This window comes from Physeter macrocephalus, chromosome 13 (assembly GCF_002837175.3).
Source record: "Physeter macrocephalus isolate SW-GA chromosome 13, ASM283717v5, whole genome shotgun sequence".
NCBI classification, from domain to species: domain Eukaryota; kingdom Metazoa; phylum Chordata; class Mammalia; order Artiodactyla; family Physeteridae; genus Physeter; species Physeter macrocephalus.
In genome coordinates this window covers 18,509,561-18,532,698 of record NC_041226.1, presented here as the reverse complement: position 1 = coordinate 18,532,698, position 23,138 = coordinate 18,509,561, and the positions used below count along the sequence as shown (strand labels likewise).

Genomic DNA, 23,138 nt, shown 5'->3' with positions numbered 1-23,138 from the left:
ACTGTCTCCTCAATGGAGCAATAGAGACAGCAAGGCAGAAATCAGAGGCAGACACTCTGACCATAAAGAGTAGAGGAATCTTCTTTTGAAGGGCTCTACACACCTCTGGAGAATTATATCAAAATCAATTAAGCTTTGAAGCATAGGCTTTGTTTCAGGAAAGGGTCACTTTCTGCTGATTACTTAGGGAATTCTGAAATGTGAAATAAGGAACTGCTTGAGATTTCTTCAGTTAATTTCATTTTGATCCTCCTACAAGGATTTTTCAGGAATTAATCATAGTAATCGGAAAGGAAGTAATGTTATCCAGAAGGGAAAAAAAAGAAGAGATAAGAAAGCGGTCTCGGGCTTCCCTGGTGGCGCAGTGGTTGAGACTCCGCCTGCCGATGCAGGGGACGTGGGTTCGTGCCCCGGTTCGGGAAGATCCCACATGCCGCAGAGCAGCTGGGCCCGTGAGCCATGGCCACTGAGCCTGCGCTGCACAATGGGAGAGGCCACAGCAGTGACAGGCCCGCGTACTGCCAAAAAAAAAAAAAAAAAGGAAAGCAAGTGGTCTCTAAAGAAACCAAGGTGAATATTTAAAAAGATGTACTCTGATAAGCAAGAAATTTTAATTCTATAAATTAAATACAGAGGACAGCACATAATATAAAAGGAACAAATCACCAAATATAAATATAAGTGAATAGCTTAGATTTATAAGCATATCAGAAGGGCGAAAAAGCTTAAAACAGGAGAGGATTCTGAGTAATACTAAGACCAATACAAAAGTTTCAGAATTGTATTCCAAGCATGAAAAGTTAAGGGAAAGTGAAGGTTCACATCTGGGGAGAGCTGGTGTAATGTGAAGAGATAACAACAAATGAATAATTACTTAATTCCAATTTTATTCCTATCAGCTCTATTACAGAGAATGATCTTTACATGATGAATGAAAAACCAGATACAAAAGGATACACACCATTCTATTTATATAAAGTTCAAAATATGCAAAATATGTAAAATAATCTATAATGTTAGAAATCAGGATAATGGTTGCCTTTGGGGGAAAGCAGAAACTGTGAAGGGGACCTGGGATACAGGTAGTGTTTCTTTCTTGATCTAGGAGCTGGTTACACAGATGTGTTCACTTTGTGAAAATTCATCAAGCTGTACACTTAAGTTGTGTTGACTTTTCTGTAGGTGTGTTATATGTTAATAAAAAGTTAAAAAGAAAATAAAAAGAAGCTAAGTCCAAAGTGTTACGACTGGCAAGGAGCTCACCTTACTTTATTAAGCTAAGGCTTACTTAGTTCACTTCTCTGGTCCAAATGACCCAAGGAGCTGAAAAAACTTGCACTGATGTTAATCTGTAAGTATCCAGGAAGTTAAGGAGTTGAAAGAACATGGGATTAGCAAGTATTTTTCAAATTTAATAAAAAATGGAGCAGAGGGGGTACAGGAGAATGGACCTCAGGAACTATATACTATACCAAGGAGCATAACATCGATGCTGAGTAAAAATTAATAACACAAAGTGGGTATGATAATACTTATTGAGTAAATAAAAGCACAGGTCCATTTGATTCTAGTGACTCACTGAGAGAGAGTGTACTCTCAGAATCAAGACCTTCTTTCTCTCTAAAACTGAAAAGTTTCAAGATGATAATTTAATATATGAGTTTTAGCAGTGAATTAGATCAAGAAAATCTAATCTAAGACAAACACAAAGATTTAGAAGTAAGTTTCAAATCTATTTTTTGTTTGTTTGTTTTTTTTGTTTGTTTGTTTTTTTGCGGTAGGCGGGCCTCTCACTGTTGTGGCCTCTCCCGTTGCGGAGCACAGGCTCCGGACGCGCAGGCTCAGTGGCCATGGCTCACGGGCCTAACCGCTCCGCGGCACGTGGGATCTTCCCGGACCGGGGCACGAACCCGTGTCCCCTGCATCGGCAGGCGGATTCTCAACCATTGAGCCACCAGGGAAGCCCTATTTTTTTAAATGTACATGTATATAGACAGAATTAATTATGTGTACTTTGTTAACTGGTAATTAAAATTTGCTTAAAATAAAATCTGCTTGCATGAAAACACAATCTAATGAAGGTAATTCAAAAATAATGGAAGAAAATAAAATAAATTTTAACAGTAGTTGCATTCAATTGGTAAGATATAAGATTATTCTACTTTATTTTTCTAAAGTGTCTTTAACAAGGACATGTAACTTTTTTTTTTTTGCGGTACGCGGGCCTCTCACTGCTGTGGCCTCTCCCGTTGCAGAGCACAGGCTCTGGACGTGCAGGCCCAGCGGCCATGGTTCACGGGCCCAGCTGCTCCACGGCACGTGGGATCCTCCCGAACCGGGGCACGAACCCATATCCCCCGCATCGGCAGGTGGACTCTCAACCACTGCGCCACCAGGGAAGCCCAAGGACATGTAGCTTTTACATGAGGAAGGTGGAGGAATTCTGTCTAGCACATAGCCCACGTAGAAAGAGGTTATTAAGAAAAAACAATAGTAACTTCATCAGATGTTGTGAGAATTTCAATGACAGTGGTAAAGTACTTCACATAGTGCCTGGTAACTCAATAAATGGAAGCTTCTATAAATGTATACCATTATAAATTATTTAATGATATATTTTTATGCTGTGTAGTTTTAGGGATGCCCACTAATTTGCCGTAGTATTTTCATTATTCAAGTTATACAAAATTTTAACATCAGAAAAAATCTATTTTTTATTAAACACAGATCGCTCTTACCTTTCGCAGTTCAACTGTCACTTCATTTCTGTGTCTTCGCATTGTCTAAAAAGAAAAACAAAAATTTCATAAGTATCTAAATATTGATACTGCTAGTACATAAATTAAGGTCTCTGGCATTTAAGATTTAAATTTGTTTAAGATTCTGTTTTTAAAGATTAAGGATTAATCAGTTTTAGACTTTAAATGATGAACTACAGGAGGTTAAAAAGCCAAAACTCCTGTCTATTTTACTGGATATCTGTTGGTTAGTTTTGTGGGGAGTGGGAGGTAGAGCTAGGCTCCCTAGGATCCATCCCCGTTTCCTAACTGCACCCAGGTTTCTATGCGGAATTATGTACTCTCCATTGTGTACGGTCTTGATGGAACCATCTATTAAAGCATCTCACTTTCTCCTAGCAAAAACAGGGCATGAGCTTAAACTCAGCCAGCAGAACTCTCCCCTATAACTCTAAACCTAGAGTAAAATGGAAAGAAAAAAAAAAAAAGCACATTAATTTCCAAAGGAAGCATTTGGACAAGGTAGTGAACCATGCCTATATCCTGAACTTGCTGTGTTCCTAGTTACCTGGTGTCCGTAACTCATTATTTGAACCACCTCATATTCTTCTAATAAATTATGGTTTTGCTCTTAAGTCAGCCAGAGCTGATTTTTGATGCCTGCAACTAATGTATTCTATTGCAAACGATTCATGTTTAAAAAAAGTAAATGCCTCATTGTCATGGTCTTAAAATCACATAAAAATGAAAATAAATTTGGGATATTTTGTATCCAAAGATAAAGAAGTATCCTTCTACAATTTACTAAGAGGCTCTATCAGGAATGTCTTAACAGGAATTAGTGAAATGACTAGATATCCCTTTCTCCCCTTGACATAGTGATATAATGGATTACTTTATTACACATAAAAATATGATAAATGGTTACATTTTCAGAATAAAGGCTACATGTCATGGTATATTATAATTTTAATATGCAGGGAAAAAATATCCCATGGAACCCAAATTATAAACTTTGTTAAATATATTGAAATATTAATCTAGATATAAACTCGTGCTTAAATATACATAGATATTAAATATAAACAAAACTGCCAAACAAAATTCAAATTAGTAACATTTATTTAACGTGATGGAATGATGCACTGATAAAACTATTATCACTAATAGGGTTCAACAGTACAAAGAAAGAGCCCTGAATCTAATTCTATATTTAATATGTTTCTGCATTTAGGCTTCAACACTATCAATACAGAGAATGCTTTATGTATAAATTAATCATACAAACTGTAATAAATATTGAGCAATCAAATACCAATATTAATGAAGTGTTATTTGATCATTCTGTAAAGAAAGCTGTCTTGGGCTTCCCTGGTGGCGCAGTGGTTGCGCGTCCGCCTGCTGATGCAGGGGAAGCGGGTTCGCGCCCCGGTCTGGGAGGATCCCACATGCCGCGGAGCGGCTGGGCCCGTGAGCCATGGCCGCTGGGCCTGCGCGTCCGGAGCCTGTGCTCCGCAACGGGAGAGGCCACAACAGAGGGAGGCCCGCATACCACAAAAAAAAAAAAAAAAAAAAAAAAAAGAAAGCTGTCTTTATTCACTTGAAGATTAGAATTGCACCAATTGTCAAAATTTGCCTGTATAAACATCTAATCCAATTGTTACTAGAGCTGAGAAGAAAAAGTATTTTCATTGCAATAACTACTACATTTAATTGTTTACAAATTGTTATAAGAGAGTACACAACAAAAAGACCCAGGCAGCCTATCCCCTCCAAAATATGATCAAGTTACTGCTACACTGTAATTTCCATTAAAGTACCACTTCAGCTTGGATAGAAGTGATGAGTTAACTTCTGAAGTACTCTAAATTAGGAATCCACATTTCACAGGGGGTTAGTTAGCATGTGAAGTGCCCAAATCAGAGGTTAACTCCCAATTAGTAAGTGTTTCGAATATCAACATCTGAATTTAGACATCTGTTTGTTAATTAGCATAAGAGATGTTGGAAATAATTTTATATTGCTGAACTGGAATTCTTCAAGATATACGGATTAACTAGAAATACTGTACAAGTGTCTTGATTCTTACCTGTTTGCAGTTTAAGAATCTGACAAGCCCTGCAATCTGTCTTCAGAGAAGTTTCTGAGTCTAAGCTTCCTTTTGATCCTGTGTCCCACCCTATCTTGGAGGATTCTGTCCGCTAATCCTAGTCAGATCTTTCTGGTATCTGCTTAGGGTTGAAGTTTTATTACAAGGTAGTAGAGTCTAAAAGAGCTAAACCTATAAAACAAGCTCTATGACTTTTTGTGACTGCTTGCTAATACATGTTTGTATGGGTAGCAAATTCTGTCTAAGGTTTGTTTTATTACTTTATTATAATATAATTCACTGGGAATTCCCTGGCGGTCCAGTGGTTAGGACTCAGCACTTTCACTACCAAGGGCCTGGGTTCAATCCCTGGTTGGGGAATTAAGATCCCACAAGCCGCACAGAGCAGCCAAAAAGAAAGAAAAGAAAAAGAAAAAAGAAAAAAAATAATGTAACTCACTGATATTAAAATTTCTAAGGAAAACCACCTATTGCCCTCACCTATCTATATAGTTAAAGGCCTCCTATTCATCCAAAAGAACCTGAGTATAAATGGCCAAATGGCTTAGGTCAGTTAGCAACAGGTACTGACTACCATCTATGATACAAGTACCTTTGAGTTAGTCATCACTCATTCTCCTTTCTGTTTAAGTTACAGAAAAAGGCTTCTTCTTAGGGCCTCTCCTCCCTTACATTCTCCCCAAGTGATCTCATCTACTCTTATGTCTTCAATTACTGTTTGAAGACCACTCCCAAATATCTATCTTTATTCAGCTCTCTCGCCTGGGCTTCAAATCTGTAAGTATAATATTCACTCATTTGATAAAAATTTACTAAATTCAACCAAAATGCTCCAGGGCAATATGCCTGCAACTAGGAGGCAAGTATAGCAATTACAGTCTAGTACAGTGGTGAGCAAACTGAAGCCTATGGGCCAATTCTGGCAAGCTGTCTATTTTTGCAGGGCCCCACAGGAATAGTTCGTATATTTTTAAGTGGTTACATTATAAATGATATTGTGTCTACATTAACTTAATTTTTGTCTCTTGGCCCACAAAGCCTACAATATTTACTATCTCTCCTTTTAAGAAAAAGTTTGCCAGCAGCTGTTCTAGGGAAAAAGATGGTAATAATAAGGAGTAACACGAGTGTGTTAAATGTTAAGATAGGAAAGTAAATAATAAAGTTTTATATCAGAAGGAGACATGATCAGAGGGTCAGGAAAAGGCTCGCTGAAGAATTAAAATATGTGTGCATGTGTGTATGTTTAGGATTAGAGGACAGATCATTGTAACGCCTCAAACTCAGCTGATTAGAAATATCACACCTGCTCCCCCATCTTCCCCTCCCCAAAAAAACACCCCCTATGATTTCATAAATATTCCCAATATTAGGAAACAGTGCAACCATCCAAACCATTGCAAGAACCCCCATCCTGGGAGATCATCCATGACTACTCACTCTCTCATTCTCTGACATCCAATGGAGTCACCAAAATAGGATTCAAACCTTCTAGCTTTACTGCCACTATCCTAAACTAAGCCACCATCACGTCACATGTCACCCGGATCACTACTAGTCTCCTAACTAGTCTCCTTCTACGCACTGAATCAGTTTTTCACAATGCAGCCAGAGCATTCTTTTTTTTAATGCAAACCTGTGTTGCCATTCTCTTGAATAAAACCTCTCGATGGGACTTCCCTGGCGGTCTAGTGGTTAAGACTCTGTGCTTCCAATGCAGGGAGTGCAGGTTCAATCCCTGGTAGGAGAAATAAGATCCCACATGCCACACGGCCAAAAAAAAAAGTTACCAGGACAGCCAAACCAAAACCCCATGGATAAAATCTACAAGATTGGGTGACAAGGTAACCGCACGAATTCTCAAATACAAGAAGGATCTGGTTAAATCACCAACTACAGGACTCACATGGGCTCAGCATATCTGCAGAAGGAAACAGAAGAGCAGAAGTAACTGGGTAACTGAAGGACTTGAGGGGAGGAGAATCCCAAATCATGAATCGTTAGAGTTTAGAAAGGCAATTTGAGAATAGCTGCAAATGGAAGGGATCTTCTGCACATGCTAACATTGTAAAATATGATGAGAACAGACTCAAAAACAAGGGGCTGAAGTCCCCCTACCTGGAAAAAATCCTATAACTGAAAAGAAATTTCCGGGAAAAGAATTCCAAGTGATCTGGGCTTCCCTGGTGGCGCAGGGGTTAAGAATCTGCCTGCCAATGTAGGGCACATGGGTTCGAGCCCTGGTTCTGGAAGATCCCACATGCCGCGGAGCAAGTAAGCCCGTGCGCCACAACTACTGAGCCTGCGCTGTAGCACCCACGAGCCACAACTACTGAAGCCCACGCGCCTAGAACCCATGTTCCGCAACAAGAGAAGCCGCCTCAAAGAAAAGCCCGCTCACTGCAACAAAGAGTAGCCCCCGCTCTCAGCAACTAGAGAAAACCCACGTGCAGCAGTGAAGACCCAATGCAGCCAAAAATTAAATAAATGAATAAATAAATAAATTTATAAACAAACAAACAAAAATGAATTCCAAGTGATCAAGACATGTGCAATTGGGGCAAAGTAAAGAGAGGATCCAGATAAAAGTGGGTTAGTGAAACAAGAGCCAGATCTCAGAAAATAGGAAGATATATAAATAAATAAATAAATATATATATATATATATATTAATTTAATCACTTAAAAAGAAGAAGGGGGTCTAGAGTGGTAAAGCGAGAAAAGCTATACTGACCCACCACTCACTCCAAGGAGTTCAGGAAAACCTATTATAAAGCGTACAATATAAAAGGATTGGGGTCAAATTCTATGCCGTAAGACACAAGGAGCAGAATGATGCATTAAAAGACTACCAAAAAACTGTACCAACAAAACATATAAAAATTATATCCTAGAGAATGATAGAAGATGTGAAAGAACATTATAATCAGAATTAGAAAAATTCAGTAATGAGGTACTAGAAATCAGGAAAGAATTTGAAATAAAATTAAAAAATATTTCAGAAAGGAAACCTAACCAAGAACAACCACACAACACAACAGGTAATGCTTAAGAGATACAGAATGTGCAAAGAACTAAAATTTTAATCAAAAAGAAATGAAGGTGAAAATTATTAGAATTAAAGTGACAATAGATAATAATTAAAGGGAAAAATATCCTGAAACTAAAAGACTTGAAATAAAATACTGAAAAAGCAAACAATGTACCTGGGAAATCAACCCAGAAAAGCCAATACCATGATATATTAGAAAGACTAATGGATTTCAAAAAAAGAAAAAGAAAAAAAGAAAGAAAAGAGAAGAGAAAAGACAAGACAAGACAGATGCCTCTGGACGTCACATATATATACACACACACATATCTACACATATGGTAGATCTGATAAGTGAGTTCAACAAGGTCACAGGATACAAGATAAAAATATAAAAATCAATTTGTATGTCTATATACTAGCAATGAACACATGGGCATCAAAATAAAAAATACAGAGAATGTTCTAATTTCATTCTTTTATATGTAGCTGTCCAGTTTTCCCAGTGCCACTTTTTTTAAAAAAATATTTATTTATTTATTTTGGCTGTGCTGAGTCTTAGTTGCAGCACACAGCATCTTCATTGCGGCGTGCAGAATCTTTAGTTGTGGCATGCGGACTTCTTAGTTGCGGCATGCAGACTCTTAGTTGCGGCATGCATGCAGGATCTAGTTCCCTGACCAGGGATCGAACCCAGGCGCCCTGCATTGGGAGAGCGGAGACTTACCCACTGGACCACCAGGGAATTCCTAGCACCACTTATTGAAGAGACTGTCTTTACTCCATTGTATATTTTTGCCTCCTTTGTTTGTCATAGACTAATTGACCATAGGTGTGTGAGTTCATTTCTGGGCTTTCTATCCTGTTAATTGATCTATATTTCTGTTTTTGTGCCAGTACCATACCGTTTTGATTACTTTAGCTTTGCAGTATAGTCTGAAGGCAGGGAGTCTGATTCCTCCAGCAATATACTAGCAATGAACACATGGGCATCAAAATTAAAAATACAAACAATATCAGTAATAATCTCTCAAAAAAATAAATACTTAGGTACGAACCTAACAATACATGTACAGGATATAGATGTTGAAAATGATACAACACTGATGAAGGAATTCAAGAATCTAAAAAAAAATGGAGAGACACACTGTGTTCATGGATTGGTAGACTCAACTTGATGCTATCCAACAATAAAAAGGAATAAACTATTGATACAAGCGACAGCTTGGATGAATCTCCAGGGAATTACGCTAAGAGAAAAAAAGCCAATTCCAAAAGGTTATATACCATATGATTCCATTTATATAACATTCTTGGAGTAACAAAATTATAGAAATGAAGAAGAGATTAGTGGATGCCAGGGGCTGAGGAGGGGGCAGGATGGGAGGAAGTGAGCATGGCTACAAAATGGCAACATGAGAGATCCCTGTAGTGATGGAAATGTTTTCTATCTTGACTGTATAAATATCAATATTTTACTATAACGCTGCAAGATGTTACCATTGGGGGAACTGAGTAAAGGGTCTCTCTGTATTATGTTTTACAATTGCATGTGACTCTACAATTATCTCAAAATAAAGGTCAATTTTTAGAAACTTTTTATAGTGTGTGTGTAAAAGTGTGCAGGTTTGTTCCTAAGTCCTCTGGTGTGTGCCTAGAGGTATCAACTTCCTCTGGCTCACAGGTGTCTATTCCTCTATTATATCTCTATGCCTGGGTATGTCTACTTCCCTGAATCTCAGTGGTAAGTTTGTATCATACTGGATATCTAATAAATACCTGAGGGATCATTTAAAATTTATCCATTCACCAAAATTCATTAAGTGTCTAAACTGCACCGGGTCTTACAATAGGTACTGAAGAAACAAAGGTAAATAAAATATCCCTAATTATCCCTTTTGTGTGTGTGTGTGTGGTATGCGGGCCTGTCACTGTCGTGGCCTCTCACCCTGCAGAGCCCAGGCTCTGGACGCGCAGGCCCAGCGGCCATGGCTCACGGGCCCAGCCGCTCCGCGGCATGTGGGATCTTCCCGGACCGGGGCACGAACACATGTCCCCTGTATCGGCAGGCGGATTCTCAATCACTGCGCCACCAGGGAAGCCCTAGAAACTTTTAAAGGGAACTCCGTGGCGGTCCAGTGGTTTAGGACTGAGTGCTTTCACTGCCGAGGGCATGGTTCAATCTCCTGGTCCCACAAGCTGAGCAGCACAGCCACAAAAATAAATAAATAAACAAGCAAACCTTTTTTTAAAAAAACCTCTCTAAAAAAAAGGATATATTTTACATCAGATGCTGAGGAGGAGGGGAAGAAGAGGTCACTACCAATTTCCAAAATGCACAAAATAGGGAAGCAGTAGATAAGAACTAAAAGAGAAGGGACTAAATAAAGCTAACTAACCACCATAACAAAAATATATATATTAAAAAAAAGAAAGCCTCTGTCAACTCCAGGTTAAGACTCTCTATAACAAAAATAAATAATTTCAGAAAAGGACAGGAAGGAACTTTTTGGGGTGATGGAAGTATTCTAAAACTGGATTTTGGTGATGGCTGCACAACTGAAAAATTTACTAAAATTCAAACTTCATACTAACAATGAGCAAATTATACTATATATAAACTATACCTAAATAAGACTGTTTTTAAAATTCTCTACAATACAGATGTTTATATACTTGTTCCTTGGGCTACCCAGTCTGTTTTTCTAAACACACTAATTGAAGCAAATGTAAAAATTTTACTTGGGGAGAAGGAGGTAGATGACTATATAAGGATATAAAATTGGCCTGTCGAGTGGTGATACAGTTAGAAAACAATAGCTCTGGGACAATAAAAACTAACTTTGCCACCAACTGGTTCATTCATGTTTCAAGGTATTTATGACAAAGCTGACTTCTGAAAAGCAATGGAAGCCCCAGGGCAGTGAAATGATAATCTTCAATGTGCTGAAGGAACATTAACTTCAAACTCAGAATTCTTATAAAGAAGGAATTGTAGAATTTAATACCACCACTTTACAACAGTTAACAAATTTACGGATCTAGGCAATGTTCATCAATGGTTGCTAATATCACAAAAAGAAAGAACACAACATTATGTACCACCTAATAAAAATTATACGTTACCCATGAAAGTGAAAAGCCAACCCATGGAATGAGAAAAGATTTGCAAATCATATATCTGATAAGGGACTTGAATCTAGACGACATAAATGGACGCTTACCATTCAATAATAAGACAATACAATTTTAAAACGAACAAAGGGGGCTTCCCTGGTGGCGCAGTGGTTGAGAGTCCGCCTGCCGATGCAGGGGAACCGGGTTCGCGCCCCGGTCCGGGAAGATCCCACATGCTGCAGAGCGGCTGGGCCCGTGAGCCATGGCCGCTGAGCCTGCGCGTCCGAGCCTGTGCTCCGCAACGGGAGAGGCCACAAGAGTGAGAGGCCCGTGTACCGTGCAAAAAAAAAAAAAAAAAAAAAAAAAAGATATATTATAAAGTATATACAGATTAGAGTAGAAAATAAATTCACCAATAGAAGATATCCCTCAAATAAACCCAAACATACATGGACACTTGATATGATAGAGATGGCATTGCAGACCACTGGGAAAAAGACAGGTCGTTCAATAAATGGTCCTGAGCCAAATAATTATCCATGTGGGGGAAAAAAAGAAACTAGATACCTACTATACCACCATACAGAAACGTCAACTCCAGATGGTTTGAAAATTTATAAAAGCAACAGTGAGTTTTTAAAGAAAAATATCTTTAAGATCCCTAAGTGGAGAAAGATTTCTTAAGCAGAATACAAAAATGCTAAAACCAGAAGAATAACTTCATTAAAATTTAGAATTTCTGTTCTTTGAAAGATGCCACACAGAAAGTGAAAAAAGAAACCAAACCAGAAGAATACTTGAAGCATGAACAATAATTAATAAATACCCAGAATATACAAAGTACTCATACATCACTGGGAAAAGATAGGAGAAAGACAAGAAAAGGCATTTCAAAGAAGATAAAACAGTAATAGCCAACATGAAAAGGTGGTCAACCTCATTACTCAGGAAGATACAAATTAAGACCACAGTGAGACACCATTTTGCACTCAAGATTGCCAAAACATTAGTAGGTATAACATCACCGAGTGTTCATGAAGATGTAGAGCAATTGGTGAGATGTCAGTTGGTACAACCATTTTGGGGAGAAAATTTGGCAAAATATGGTAAAGATGAAAAATACCCAAGTACACAACAATTCTACTCCAAGGTATAAATCCTACAGAAACTCTTACATATACTCATCATGAGATATATATAAGTGGTTTCTGGCATCATTGGTTTGTAATAGCAAAAAATTTTGAAAACAACTCGAATGTTCATTAAAAAGAAAACAAATGAATTGTGAGACAATAATTACTCAGCAATGAGGATGAATGAACTACAGCTACACAAATGAACCCAGAAATGTTAAAAAAAATTTTTTATCTTTTCCTGTTATAAATACAGTATGAATATTTCATATAAAAAACAAGCAAGTAAAATTAAATGCTATGTTATTTCAGGATACAGACATATATGGTAAATCTGGAAAAGCAAAGTAATGATTTACACACATTTATGACAGTGGCTTCCTTTTTTTTTTCTTTTATATGTGGAATTAAATCATACATGCTCTGGCTCTGGAGTCACACATGCACTTTCACTAAAACACAGAGGCCCAACCCCCAGGGTACAAGTCCCCCAGCCCTGCCATGGCCAGTACAGTGACAGGAGAATTGAACAAGAATGTCACTACTTAGGCGTGGATTACTTCTGGTAGGAAGCTAGGGATGGGAATCAGAGAGATAGCTTTTGTTCTAGTTCTTAAATTGAGTACTGGATTCATGGATATTTCTTTTATTATTGCTTCAAAACTTATATCTACATTATCTATTGTTGTACATCAAATGTTACAAAATTTTTTAAATGTTTAAAGGAAAGAAAATAGCACTACTGATATACAACCATGCATTTGAGTTGTCAATAGTTGTGATTCATTGACATTTTGCCTCCCATCTCACTTGTGACCAGTAGCATCAACACACCACACTGGAGTCATGCAGAGTGTAAACTAATGCTAATAATTCCCCATCAGATTTCAGTCCTAAGAATGTGATCCAGAAAACACTGACAATCTCAGTATCATTGCAGTCTAATTCAAACTCTCATTTACCTTCTCATACTATACTTTGCTCTGGGTTAGTAGTTCTCAAATTTTTAGCCTGCATCAGAATAAACTGGCTTTGTTGAAACACACACTGCTGGGCTCCATTCCCAGATTTCTCAGCAGCAGGTCTGGGGTAAGGGTTAAGAATTTGTTTCAAACAAGATCCCAGATGAGGACTTCCCTGGTGGCGCAGTGGTTAAGATTCCACCTGCCAATGAAGGGGATTCGGGCTCGAGCCCTGGTCTGGGAAGATCCCACATGCTGTGGAGCAACTAAGCTCATGCACCACAACTACTGAGCCCGTGTGCCACAACTACTGAAGCCCACGTGCCTAGAGCCCGTGTTTCGCAACAAGAGAAGCCACCGCAATGAGAAGCCTGCGTACCACAACGAAGAGTAGGCCCCGCTCACCGCAACTAGAGAAAGCCCACGCATAGCAACGAAGACCCAATGCAGCCAAAAATCAATCAATCAATCAATCAAATAAAAAAGATCCCAGACGATACTGATGTTGATGCTGCTGGCCCAAGGAACCACACTCTTAAATCACTGCTCTAGGTTATATTTTCTTCCATACAATATCCAACAAAATTATCATTAAATTAGAAAGCATCCAAAATTATACTGAACAATTTTCCTCTAAGGTTTAATGTAAATTATTCAACACACACTGAATACATATTGTACAAATTACATGAGTGCACTATCCTACAATGGCACAATACAGTGGTTGGAAACGTTTGCTCTGGAGTCGGCGGTCTAGGGTTTAAATTCTGGCTCCCCCACGCGCAAAGCTGATGACACTCTCGGAATGTTACTGGTCTCTCTACCTCAGCTTCTTTCTCTATGAAATGATAACAGTACCTCATAGGATTATTGCAACAAATGAGTCAAATTCATGTTAAATGTTTATCATGGGAACAGTGCGTGGCACAGAAAGCCCTCAAAGAATATTAGCTATCTTCATCATCATTAATGATGCTTCCTTATTCCACATGTGTCAGCATCAATGTTGCATCTATCTCCATACCACTTCAAGACCACTGCTTCTACCCAGCTGTGGAAAAGGTTTATACCATTTAACCGTATCACCTTGTGCCCATTCTCATTTCTGTCACCAGTGCCCTTATAATCACTAAAGACTAGCAGCTGGTTTAGTTTTCCTCTCCAAACCAAATTCTGACATCCCTGGTGTCTTCAACAACACTTCAAACAGCCCAGTTCAACAGGCTGGCCAGGTACAGGTTCTTCTTTTTTTCTAAGTTTCCAGCAATCCTTTCATCAAGAACCAGCCAGAGATCTGCCAGTCCAATCAGGATAAATTTTGGATGTTTTACATTTCATTCAAAAACTCTGGAACGGTCAACATTTTAATATGAAATGGGTAGAGTTTCCCTTAAACACTGTGTACAATGTTCTCTAATTTGAAGAATCTCTGACCCTAGTGGCAAAACTCTCCCTACATCCAATTAAGGCATTAAACAATTTCCCATTAATTAGCCATTTGACAGACTGACCTAGATCCACAAAGATTACTTTAGTCTCTCAGCTCCTTGATTTTCTCCCAATTTATTAACTCCTTCCTGTTTTTGCTTCATTCTTACATAGTCCTCATACTTCAACACCTTTGCCCCTTGTATTTCAATCTTGTTGCCCTGCCAAAAAGCTAACCTTGGGTCACTTCAAGTCTCACTCCAAAAGCTGGGCTGCTAAATGTTTCAAGAGAAAAAAAAAACAAAAACAAACCTCAACCTCCAATATGGGTATTATCATCTATAGGTCTCCAATCTCAATTAAACTCTCAATGCTTGCTGTTTGGAAATCTTTCCAGCCTTCCCTAGGTAGGTTTTGTACACAAAGCTACTGCTCCCAAGCCCCCTTTTCCATACCCTCCTTCCTCTCTGCAGAAAACCAGGCCTTCTGTTTATTTATTTATTTTATTGGAGTATAGTTGCTTTACAATGTTGTGTCAGTTTCTGCTGTACAATGAAGTGAATCAGCTCTATGTACACATATATCCCCTCCCTCCCACCCCACCCCCAATCCCACTCATCTAGGTCATCACAGAGCACCAAGCTGAGCTCCCGATACTATACAGCAGGTTCCAACTAACTATTTTACACTTGGTAGTGTATATATGTCAATCCTAATCTCCCAATTCGTTCCCCGCCTCCCCACCCCTGGCATCCACATGTCTGTTTTCTACGTCTGCATCTCTATTCCTGCCCTGGAAATAGGTTCATCTGCACCATTTATGGTTTTCTCAGGGTATATGCCCAGTAGTGGGATTGCTGGGTCATACAGTAGTTTGTTAAGGAACCTCCATACTGTTCTCCATAGTGGCTGTATCAGTTTACATTCCCACCAACAGTGTAAGAGGGTTCCCTTTTCTCCACACCTTCTCCAGCATTTATTGTTTGTAGATTTTTTGATGATGGCCATTCTGACCGGTGTGAAGTGATACCTCACGGTAGTTTTCATTTGCATTTCTCTAATAATTAGTGATGTTGAGCAGCTTTTCATGTGCCTCTTGGCCATCTGTATGTCTTTGGAGAGATGTCCATTTAGGTCTTCTGCCTATTTTTTGATTGGATTGTTTTTTTAATATTGAGCTGTATGAGCTGTTTATATATTTCAGATATTAATCCTTTGTCCATTGATTCATTTGAAAATATTTTCTCCCATTCTGACAGTTGTCTTTTGGCTTTGTTTATAGCTTCCTTTGCTGTGCAAAAGCTTTTAAGTTTCATTAGGTCCCAGTTGTTTTTTTTTTTTATTTATTTCCATTACTCTAGGATCTTGGCCATCTGTATGTCTTTGGAGAGATGTCCATTTAGGTCTTCTGCCTATTTTTTGATTGGATTGTTTTTTTAATATTGAGCTGTATGAGCTGTTTATATATTTCAGATATTAATCCTTTGTCCATTGATTCATTTGAAAATATTTTCTCCCATTCTGACAGTTGTCTTTTGGCTTTGTTTATAGCTTCCTTTGCTGTGCAAAAGCTTTTAAGTTTCATTAGGTCCCAGTTGTTTATTTTTTTTATTTATTTCCATTACTCTAGGAGGTGGGTCAAAAAAGATCTTGCTGTGATTTATGTCGAAGTGTGTTCTTCCTGTTTTCCTCTAAGAGTTTTATAGTGTCTGGTCTTACATTTAGGTCTTTAATCCATTTTGAGTTTATTTTTGTGTATGGCGTTAGGGAGTTTTCTAATTTCATTCTTTTACGTGTAGCTGTCCAGTTTTCCCAGCACCACTTATTGAACAGACTGTCTTTTCTCCATTATATATCCTTGCCTCCTAGTTGACCAAAGGTGTGTGGGTTCATCTCTGGGCTTTCTATCCTATTCTATTGATCAATATTTCTGTTTTTGTCAGGCCTTCTATTTATTAAGAAAAAAGAAACCATTAGATAGTAGCAATTCCCTCAACTTCATTTCATGCACTGTACCTCCACATTTCCTCCTCAATCTCATCCCCAATAAACTGCATCTTCAAACATCCTTCTTTCCTTTCATTCTATCACAGCGACAGGGTCTTTCTTCATCGAATATCCCCTCTCCCATTTTTCAACCTCTATTTCTCATCATCATGAGTCAACTCAAGTCTCTTTCATCTTATTTAAAAAAGAAAGAAAAAAAAACCTCTTCCTCAACCTACATTTTCTTCTGACTACTGTCTTCCTTAGCCAAAATTCTTTAAAGAATAGTCTACACTGTTTTCCACTTCTTCACTTCCATTCACTTAGCCAGCTCCCATAAAATTCCATTGACACTACTTTTGCTAACATCATCAGCAATCTTCTATTCATGAAACACAATCCTTATGTGGCATCTATGCAGGAGAACACTGTTAACCATTCATTCTTACCTCCTTGACTTCCATAATACCATCCTCTTTGGCCTTCTTCTTCATCCATCCATGATGTTCTTCCCTTATGTTCTGTCTATAACCCTGTAGGCCATTCATCTACTCACTCTACAAACTCTGTCTAAATATTATATTTCCATGGCTTCACTTATCAACTACATACTAATAACTCTGAATCGTCTGGGTTTGTTTACTGATGAATTCTGAAACGTAATGATGTGTAACTTTTCAGTAAGGTTATAAACATATGTATTAGGAAACATTTAGTTAATCTTTAAATATAGGGAAATATTTTTATCTGGTGTTGAAAACAGTACAGTATAGTGTTCTGCCTACCTATATACAGTCTAGGTTGCAATTAGTCAATATATCACAGTGGAACCATTGCTCCTTTTGCTTGCTGTTGTTACAACAGCTTTGAGATAGAAATTCACAAACCACACAACTGAGCCATTTAAAGTGTACAAATTCAATGGTTTTTAGTATACTCACAGAGTGTGCAACCACCACCAAAATCAATTTGAGTATTTTTTCTTTTCCTTTTCTTTTTTAAAAAAAATTTTTGGCCACGCTGCACAGCACGTGGGATCTTAGTTCCCAGACCAGGGATGGAACACGTGCCCCCTGCAATAGAAGCGGGGAGTCTTAACCACTGGACCACCAGGGAAGTCCCTAGAGTATTTTCATCACTACAAAAAGAAACCTTGTTTCCTTTAGCAGTCACCTCCCCATTCTATCCAACTCCCACCTCAGTTCTACGTAACATTAATCTACTTTTTGCCTCTAAAGATTTGCCTCTTCTGGACAGTCATATAAATAGAATCATACATTATATGTTTTTTTGTAACTGGTTTCTCCACTTAGCATAACATTTTCAAGGTTCATTCATGTTGTTTCCTTTTATCAGTACTACATTCCTTTTGTTGCTGAATAATACTCCATCATAAGGATATACCACATTTACCAACTCGTTAGCTGATAGACATTTGGATTATTTCTACTTTTTTACTATTATGAATAAGTTTTGTGGAGAAATGTTTTTATTTCTTTGGGGTACACAACTGGGAATGGAATTGCTGCATCATATTGTAACTCAATGTTTAACCTTCTGAGGCTGCCAAACTGTTTTCCAAAGTGGTTATACCATTTTACAATCCCACCAACAACGATGAGGGTTTCCATTTTGCCACATTCTCACCAACAACTGTTATTATCTTTTTTTATTATTTTAGCCATCCTAAGTGGGTTTCATGAAGTGGCATCTCATTGTGACCAATGATATTTAGCATCTTTTCATGTGCTTATTGGCCATCTGTATATTTTTTTTGGAGAAATGTCTATCCAAGACTATTGCCCATTTTTGAATTGGGTTGGCCTTTTATTATTGAGTTTTAAGAGTCTTTTATATACTCTAGATACGAGTCCCTTATCAGACATGATTTGCAAATACTTTCCTGCATTCTGTGGGTTTCTTTTCTTGATGATCTCTTTCTCTTTCTTGATGATCTCCCTTGAAGAACAAATATTTACTTTAATGAAGTACAGTTTATCTATTTTTTATGTGATTGCCTGTGCTTTTGATGTTGTCCCTAAGAAACTAATGCTTGGTCCAAGGTCACAAAGATTTACACCCACTTTTTTTCTCCTAGAGTTTTTAATATGTTAGATCTTACATTTAGGTCTTTGATCCATTTGAGTTAACAGTGTGAGGTAGAGGCCTAACTTCATTCCTTTACATGAGGATGTCCAGCTCAGTTGTCCCAACACCTTTTCCTGAAAAGACTATTTTTTCCCCCCTGGTGAACTGCTCTGGCACCCTTGCTGAAAAATCAATTTACTGTAAATGTAAGTTCATTGCTGGATTCTTAATTATATTCCATTGATTTATACGCCTTTCCTTACACCAGTACCACACAGTCTTGATTTACGAACCATTACTTTTGATTGATAAACTGTTAAAACAGTACTACTAATCATATGTGAAGACCTCATTCAAGGATAATCCCCCAAGAAAATATCAAATTAGTTTAAAATGAAGTTAAAGGAATTATCCCCACCAGTTTATGACAGTTTATATGCAAAACTAAATTTTTTTTAAGCTGCTACCCATGAGAAATGAATAAAATGTGTGATGAGGACAGGGAGGGAATATCTGTAAGGAGGCTTAATTTCTGAGATGAAACGGCAGCCAACATGGACAGTAAATTTCAGATGTCAGGCTTGAATCATCCCTTCAACTGTAGTTCCCTTTAGCCAGCATCCTTTAAATAAACCGCTGTATTTGTAAATACACAAATTTTGATATATTCTGCTAGTCCAACAACTTTGGGAATTTAAGCACCTTAAAACTTTAAGCCCAGATATCTCTCCTGAGCTGGAATGTCTTCTGGATCACTTCCCAAAACATCCCACAAGTTTGTTAACATATTCAAAACTGAGTTCATCATTTGCCTCACTGATCTTGCTTCACCTACTGTTTTTACCCTATCTGTAGACAACAGTACTCTTTTAAAGTGGGATATTAAACAAACTCAAAAAGTGGTTCTGAGAATTAGATTAAATGAATACTTACAAAAGCACTTGGCACAGTTTGTATCACAAAGTATAGTCATCTATGTTCATTTCCTTTTCTACAGATTGTAATCAGCATTTCCAATTTTAAATCCTACCACTTCTGTCCACTGAGTCTTTAATGTCAATGATTTATTTCTCATTTCTAGCTGAAATTCCTTTTCAAATACTCCTAATCTACTTTGGTAGTATCTTGGTTTTTTCCCTAATGCTTCTGATTCCTCCTTAAATGAGTCAATCATTTTAAAATATTTATTTTAGGGCTTCCCTGGTGGCACAGTGGTTGAGAATCTGCCTGCCAATGCAGGGGACACGAGTTCAATCCCTGGTCCAGGAAGATCCCACATTCCGCGGAACAACTAAGCCCGTGCGCCACAACTACTGAGCCTGTGCTCTAGAGCCCATGAGCCACAACTACTGAGCCCGCGTGCCGCAACTACTGAAGCCCACGTGCCTAGAGCCCGTGCTCCACGAGAGAAGCCACCACAATAAGAAGCCCGTGCAGCGAAGAGTAGCCCTTGCTTGCCGCAACTAGAGAAAGCCCGCACACAGCAACAAAGACCCAACACAGCCAAAAATAAATAAATAAAACAAATTTATTTTTTTAAAATAAATTAAATTAAATATTTATTTTATGGTCATTCTCTGATATCTCTATTACTGAATTTCTTAGGAGACTTAAGACTATATTTTTGATATTTGCACATTACCTATAATTGAGTTATTTTTTCATTTGTTTTATGATTTTGCATCATGAGCTTGGGGTAAAAGGATTTCCCTGTCCTTTTCCTGTGCTAGAGGGACTGCTCAAAATTTGAAATACTTAGTCTTTCTGTAATAGTAATTAAAAAGCAAACAACATAGAATTTAAATACCAGAACATTAAATTATCTCCATGGTAGAAGGCCATTAATAGCTCCTTGCGTGTATACTGAGAAGAGAACAACTTCCAGGCTGAATGTAGACTGAAAAGGGCTTCCTAGCTGCATAGGAACCATAAATTCTGATACATATTTTATTTGTTTATTTATTTGTTTATTTATTTATTTGTGTTGGGTGTTTGCGTTGGCTTTCGTTGCAGCGAGTGGGAGCTACTCTTCATTGAGGTGTACGGGCTTCTCACTGCAGTGGTCTTTGTTGCAGAGCACGGGCTCTAGGCGCATGGGCTTCAGTAGTTGGGGCACACGGGCTCTAGAGCGCAGGCTCAGTAGTTGTGGCGCACGGGCTTAGGTGCTGCGCGCTATGTGGGATCTTCCCGGACCAAGGTTCGAACTCGTGTCCCCTGCATTGGCAGGCTGATTCTTAACCACTGTGCCATCAGGGAAGTCTTGATACATATTTTAGCTCACTAAAATACATACTCCAGCTTAGCACATTGATGGCTACGGTTTGTTCTTTAATCTTTTCTTATCCTTTAAATATGGGTTACACTGTGTGTGATCACAGGAAGTACCAACTATATAGGTCTTCCTGAGAGGATTAGCAAAATTTCCCAGAGAAGACATTTTTCTTAAGCGATTTCTCCCCCCACAAAGACTCAGAGTTTATGAGCTTGAAACATACCAACACTGCTCTCTCTGTCTCAAAAAAAAAAAGGGCAGCAAACAACTTAGAATCTAGATATCAGAACATTAAATTACATTAAATTTGCTATTTGAATGGTATCATGTCTGAAAGATAAGCATCATTTTGTTTTTAATTTTTTTTAAATTTTAAAAATTTATTTATTTTTGGCTGTGTTAGGTATATGTTGCTGTGCGTGGGCTTTCTCTAGTTGCAGTGAGTGGGGGCTACCCTTCATTGCACTGCACGGGCTTCTCACTGTGGTGGCTTCTCTTGTTGCGGAGCACAGGCTCGAGGAGCATGGGCTCAGTAGTTGCAGCACGCGGGTTCAGTAGTTGTGGCTCATGGGCTCTAGAGCACAGGCTCAGTAGTTGTGGCGCATGGGTTTAGTTGCTCCGCAGCATGTGGGATCTTCCCGGACCAGAGCTCAAAGCAGTGTCCCCTGCATTGGCAGGCGGATCCTTAACCACTGCACCACAAGGAAAGTCCCTATACTTTTTTTTTTTAATGTAAGTATTTACAGCTATAAATTTTCCTGAGTACTGTTTTAGCTTCATCCAGTAAATTCTGATATGTTGTGTTTTCATTTTCATTCATCTCAAAGTGTTTTCTAATTCCCTGGCGATTTATTTGACCCACTGGTTATTCAGAATGTGTTATTCAATTTCCACATTATTTGTGAATTTTCCAAGTTTCTTTGGTATTGATTTCTAATTTTATTCCACTGTGGTCAGAGAACATATTTAGTATGATTTTAATATTTTTTAAAATTTATTGAGATTTCTTTTATGGCCTAATGTAACATATGATCTATCCTGTAGAATATTCCATGTGAACTTGAGAAGAATGTGTATTCTGCTGCTGTTGCATGAATGATATACAGATGTCTGTTATGTAGCCAAAACAATCTTGAAAGGAGGAACAAAGTTAGAAGATTTACATCAGCTGATTTCAAGACTTACTATAAAGTTCCAGCAATAGACAGTGAGGTAATGGCATAAGGACAGACACACAGATCAATAAAACTGCAGGGAGTTCAGAAATATATCCATACCTATATGATCAACTGATTTTCAACAAAAGTACCAAAGTTATTCAATGAGTGCTGGAAAAACATCAACCCCTATCTAAGAGCATATCAAATATTAATTCAAAATGAATTATAGGGCTTCCCTGGTGGCGCAGTGGTTGAGAGTCCGCCTGCCGATGCAGGAGACGCAGGTTCGTGCCCCGGCCCGGGAAGATCCCACATGCCGCCGAGCGGCTAGGCCCGTGAGCCATGGCCGCTGAGCCTGCGAGTCTGGAGCCTGTGCTCTGCAACGGGAGAGGCCACAACGGTGAGAGGCCCGTGTACCGCCAAAAAAAAAAAAGAATTATAAACCTAAATGTAACAGGTGAAACTAACAAATTTCAGAAGGAAACACAGGAGAAAAATGCAAATTAAAACCATAACAAGACACCACTATACACTCACTAAAATGACAACAATTTAAAGGACTGCCAATACTGGTGAGGATGTGGAGTAACTGGAACTTACATACTGCTGATACGAATGTAAAATACTACAACCACTTTGGAAAAGAGTTTCAAAGTTTCCTATAAATTTAAAGACATACTTACCATATAACCAAGCCATTTTACTCCCAGGTCTTTATCCAAAGAAAACACACACACACAGACTTGTAAACAAATATCATAGCAGTTTTACTCATAAGTGTGCAAAACTGGAAAGAACCCAAATATGCAATAACAAGTGAATGGATAAACAAATTGTGATATATTCATACAATGGAATATGGGTCGGCAATTTAAAAGAACTCCAAGTAAACAAAACAATATTTTGTTTGTTAGTTTTGTGTTTTTTTTGGTTTTTTAAAATTAACTGCTTGATTTATTTTTATTTTTTAAAGGTGCTTTTGGAATTGCCTTGTAGATATTAAAACCGATTCATGATGTGAAAATCCAGAGTATAGTATTTGGAAATACCAGGAGGAAGTTTTGGGGAAGGAATTTTACGTCGAAGAGACTGTGTATCAGTTTTATCCATAAA

At 38.1% G+C, this 23,138-nt stretch overlaps 1 protein-coding gene across 1 annotated transcript in view; it reads right to left on the bottom strand.

Moving 5' to 3' along the window:
* Positions 1-23,138, bottom strand: part of KPNA3 (karyopherin subunit alpha 3) — an 84,708-nt gene that overhangs the window by 36,830 nt on the left and 24,740 nt on the right. The window contains exon 2 of the mRNA XM_007105312.4: positions 2,739-2,783. Within this exon, the coding sequence (XP_007105374.1) occupies positions 2,739-2,783 (45 nt within the window). The remainder of the gene's footprint in view (positions 1-2,738; positions 2,784-23,138) is intronic.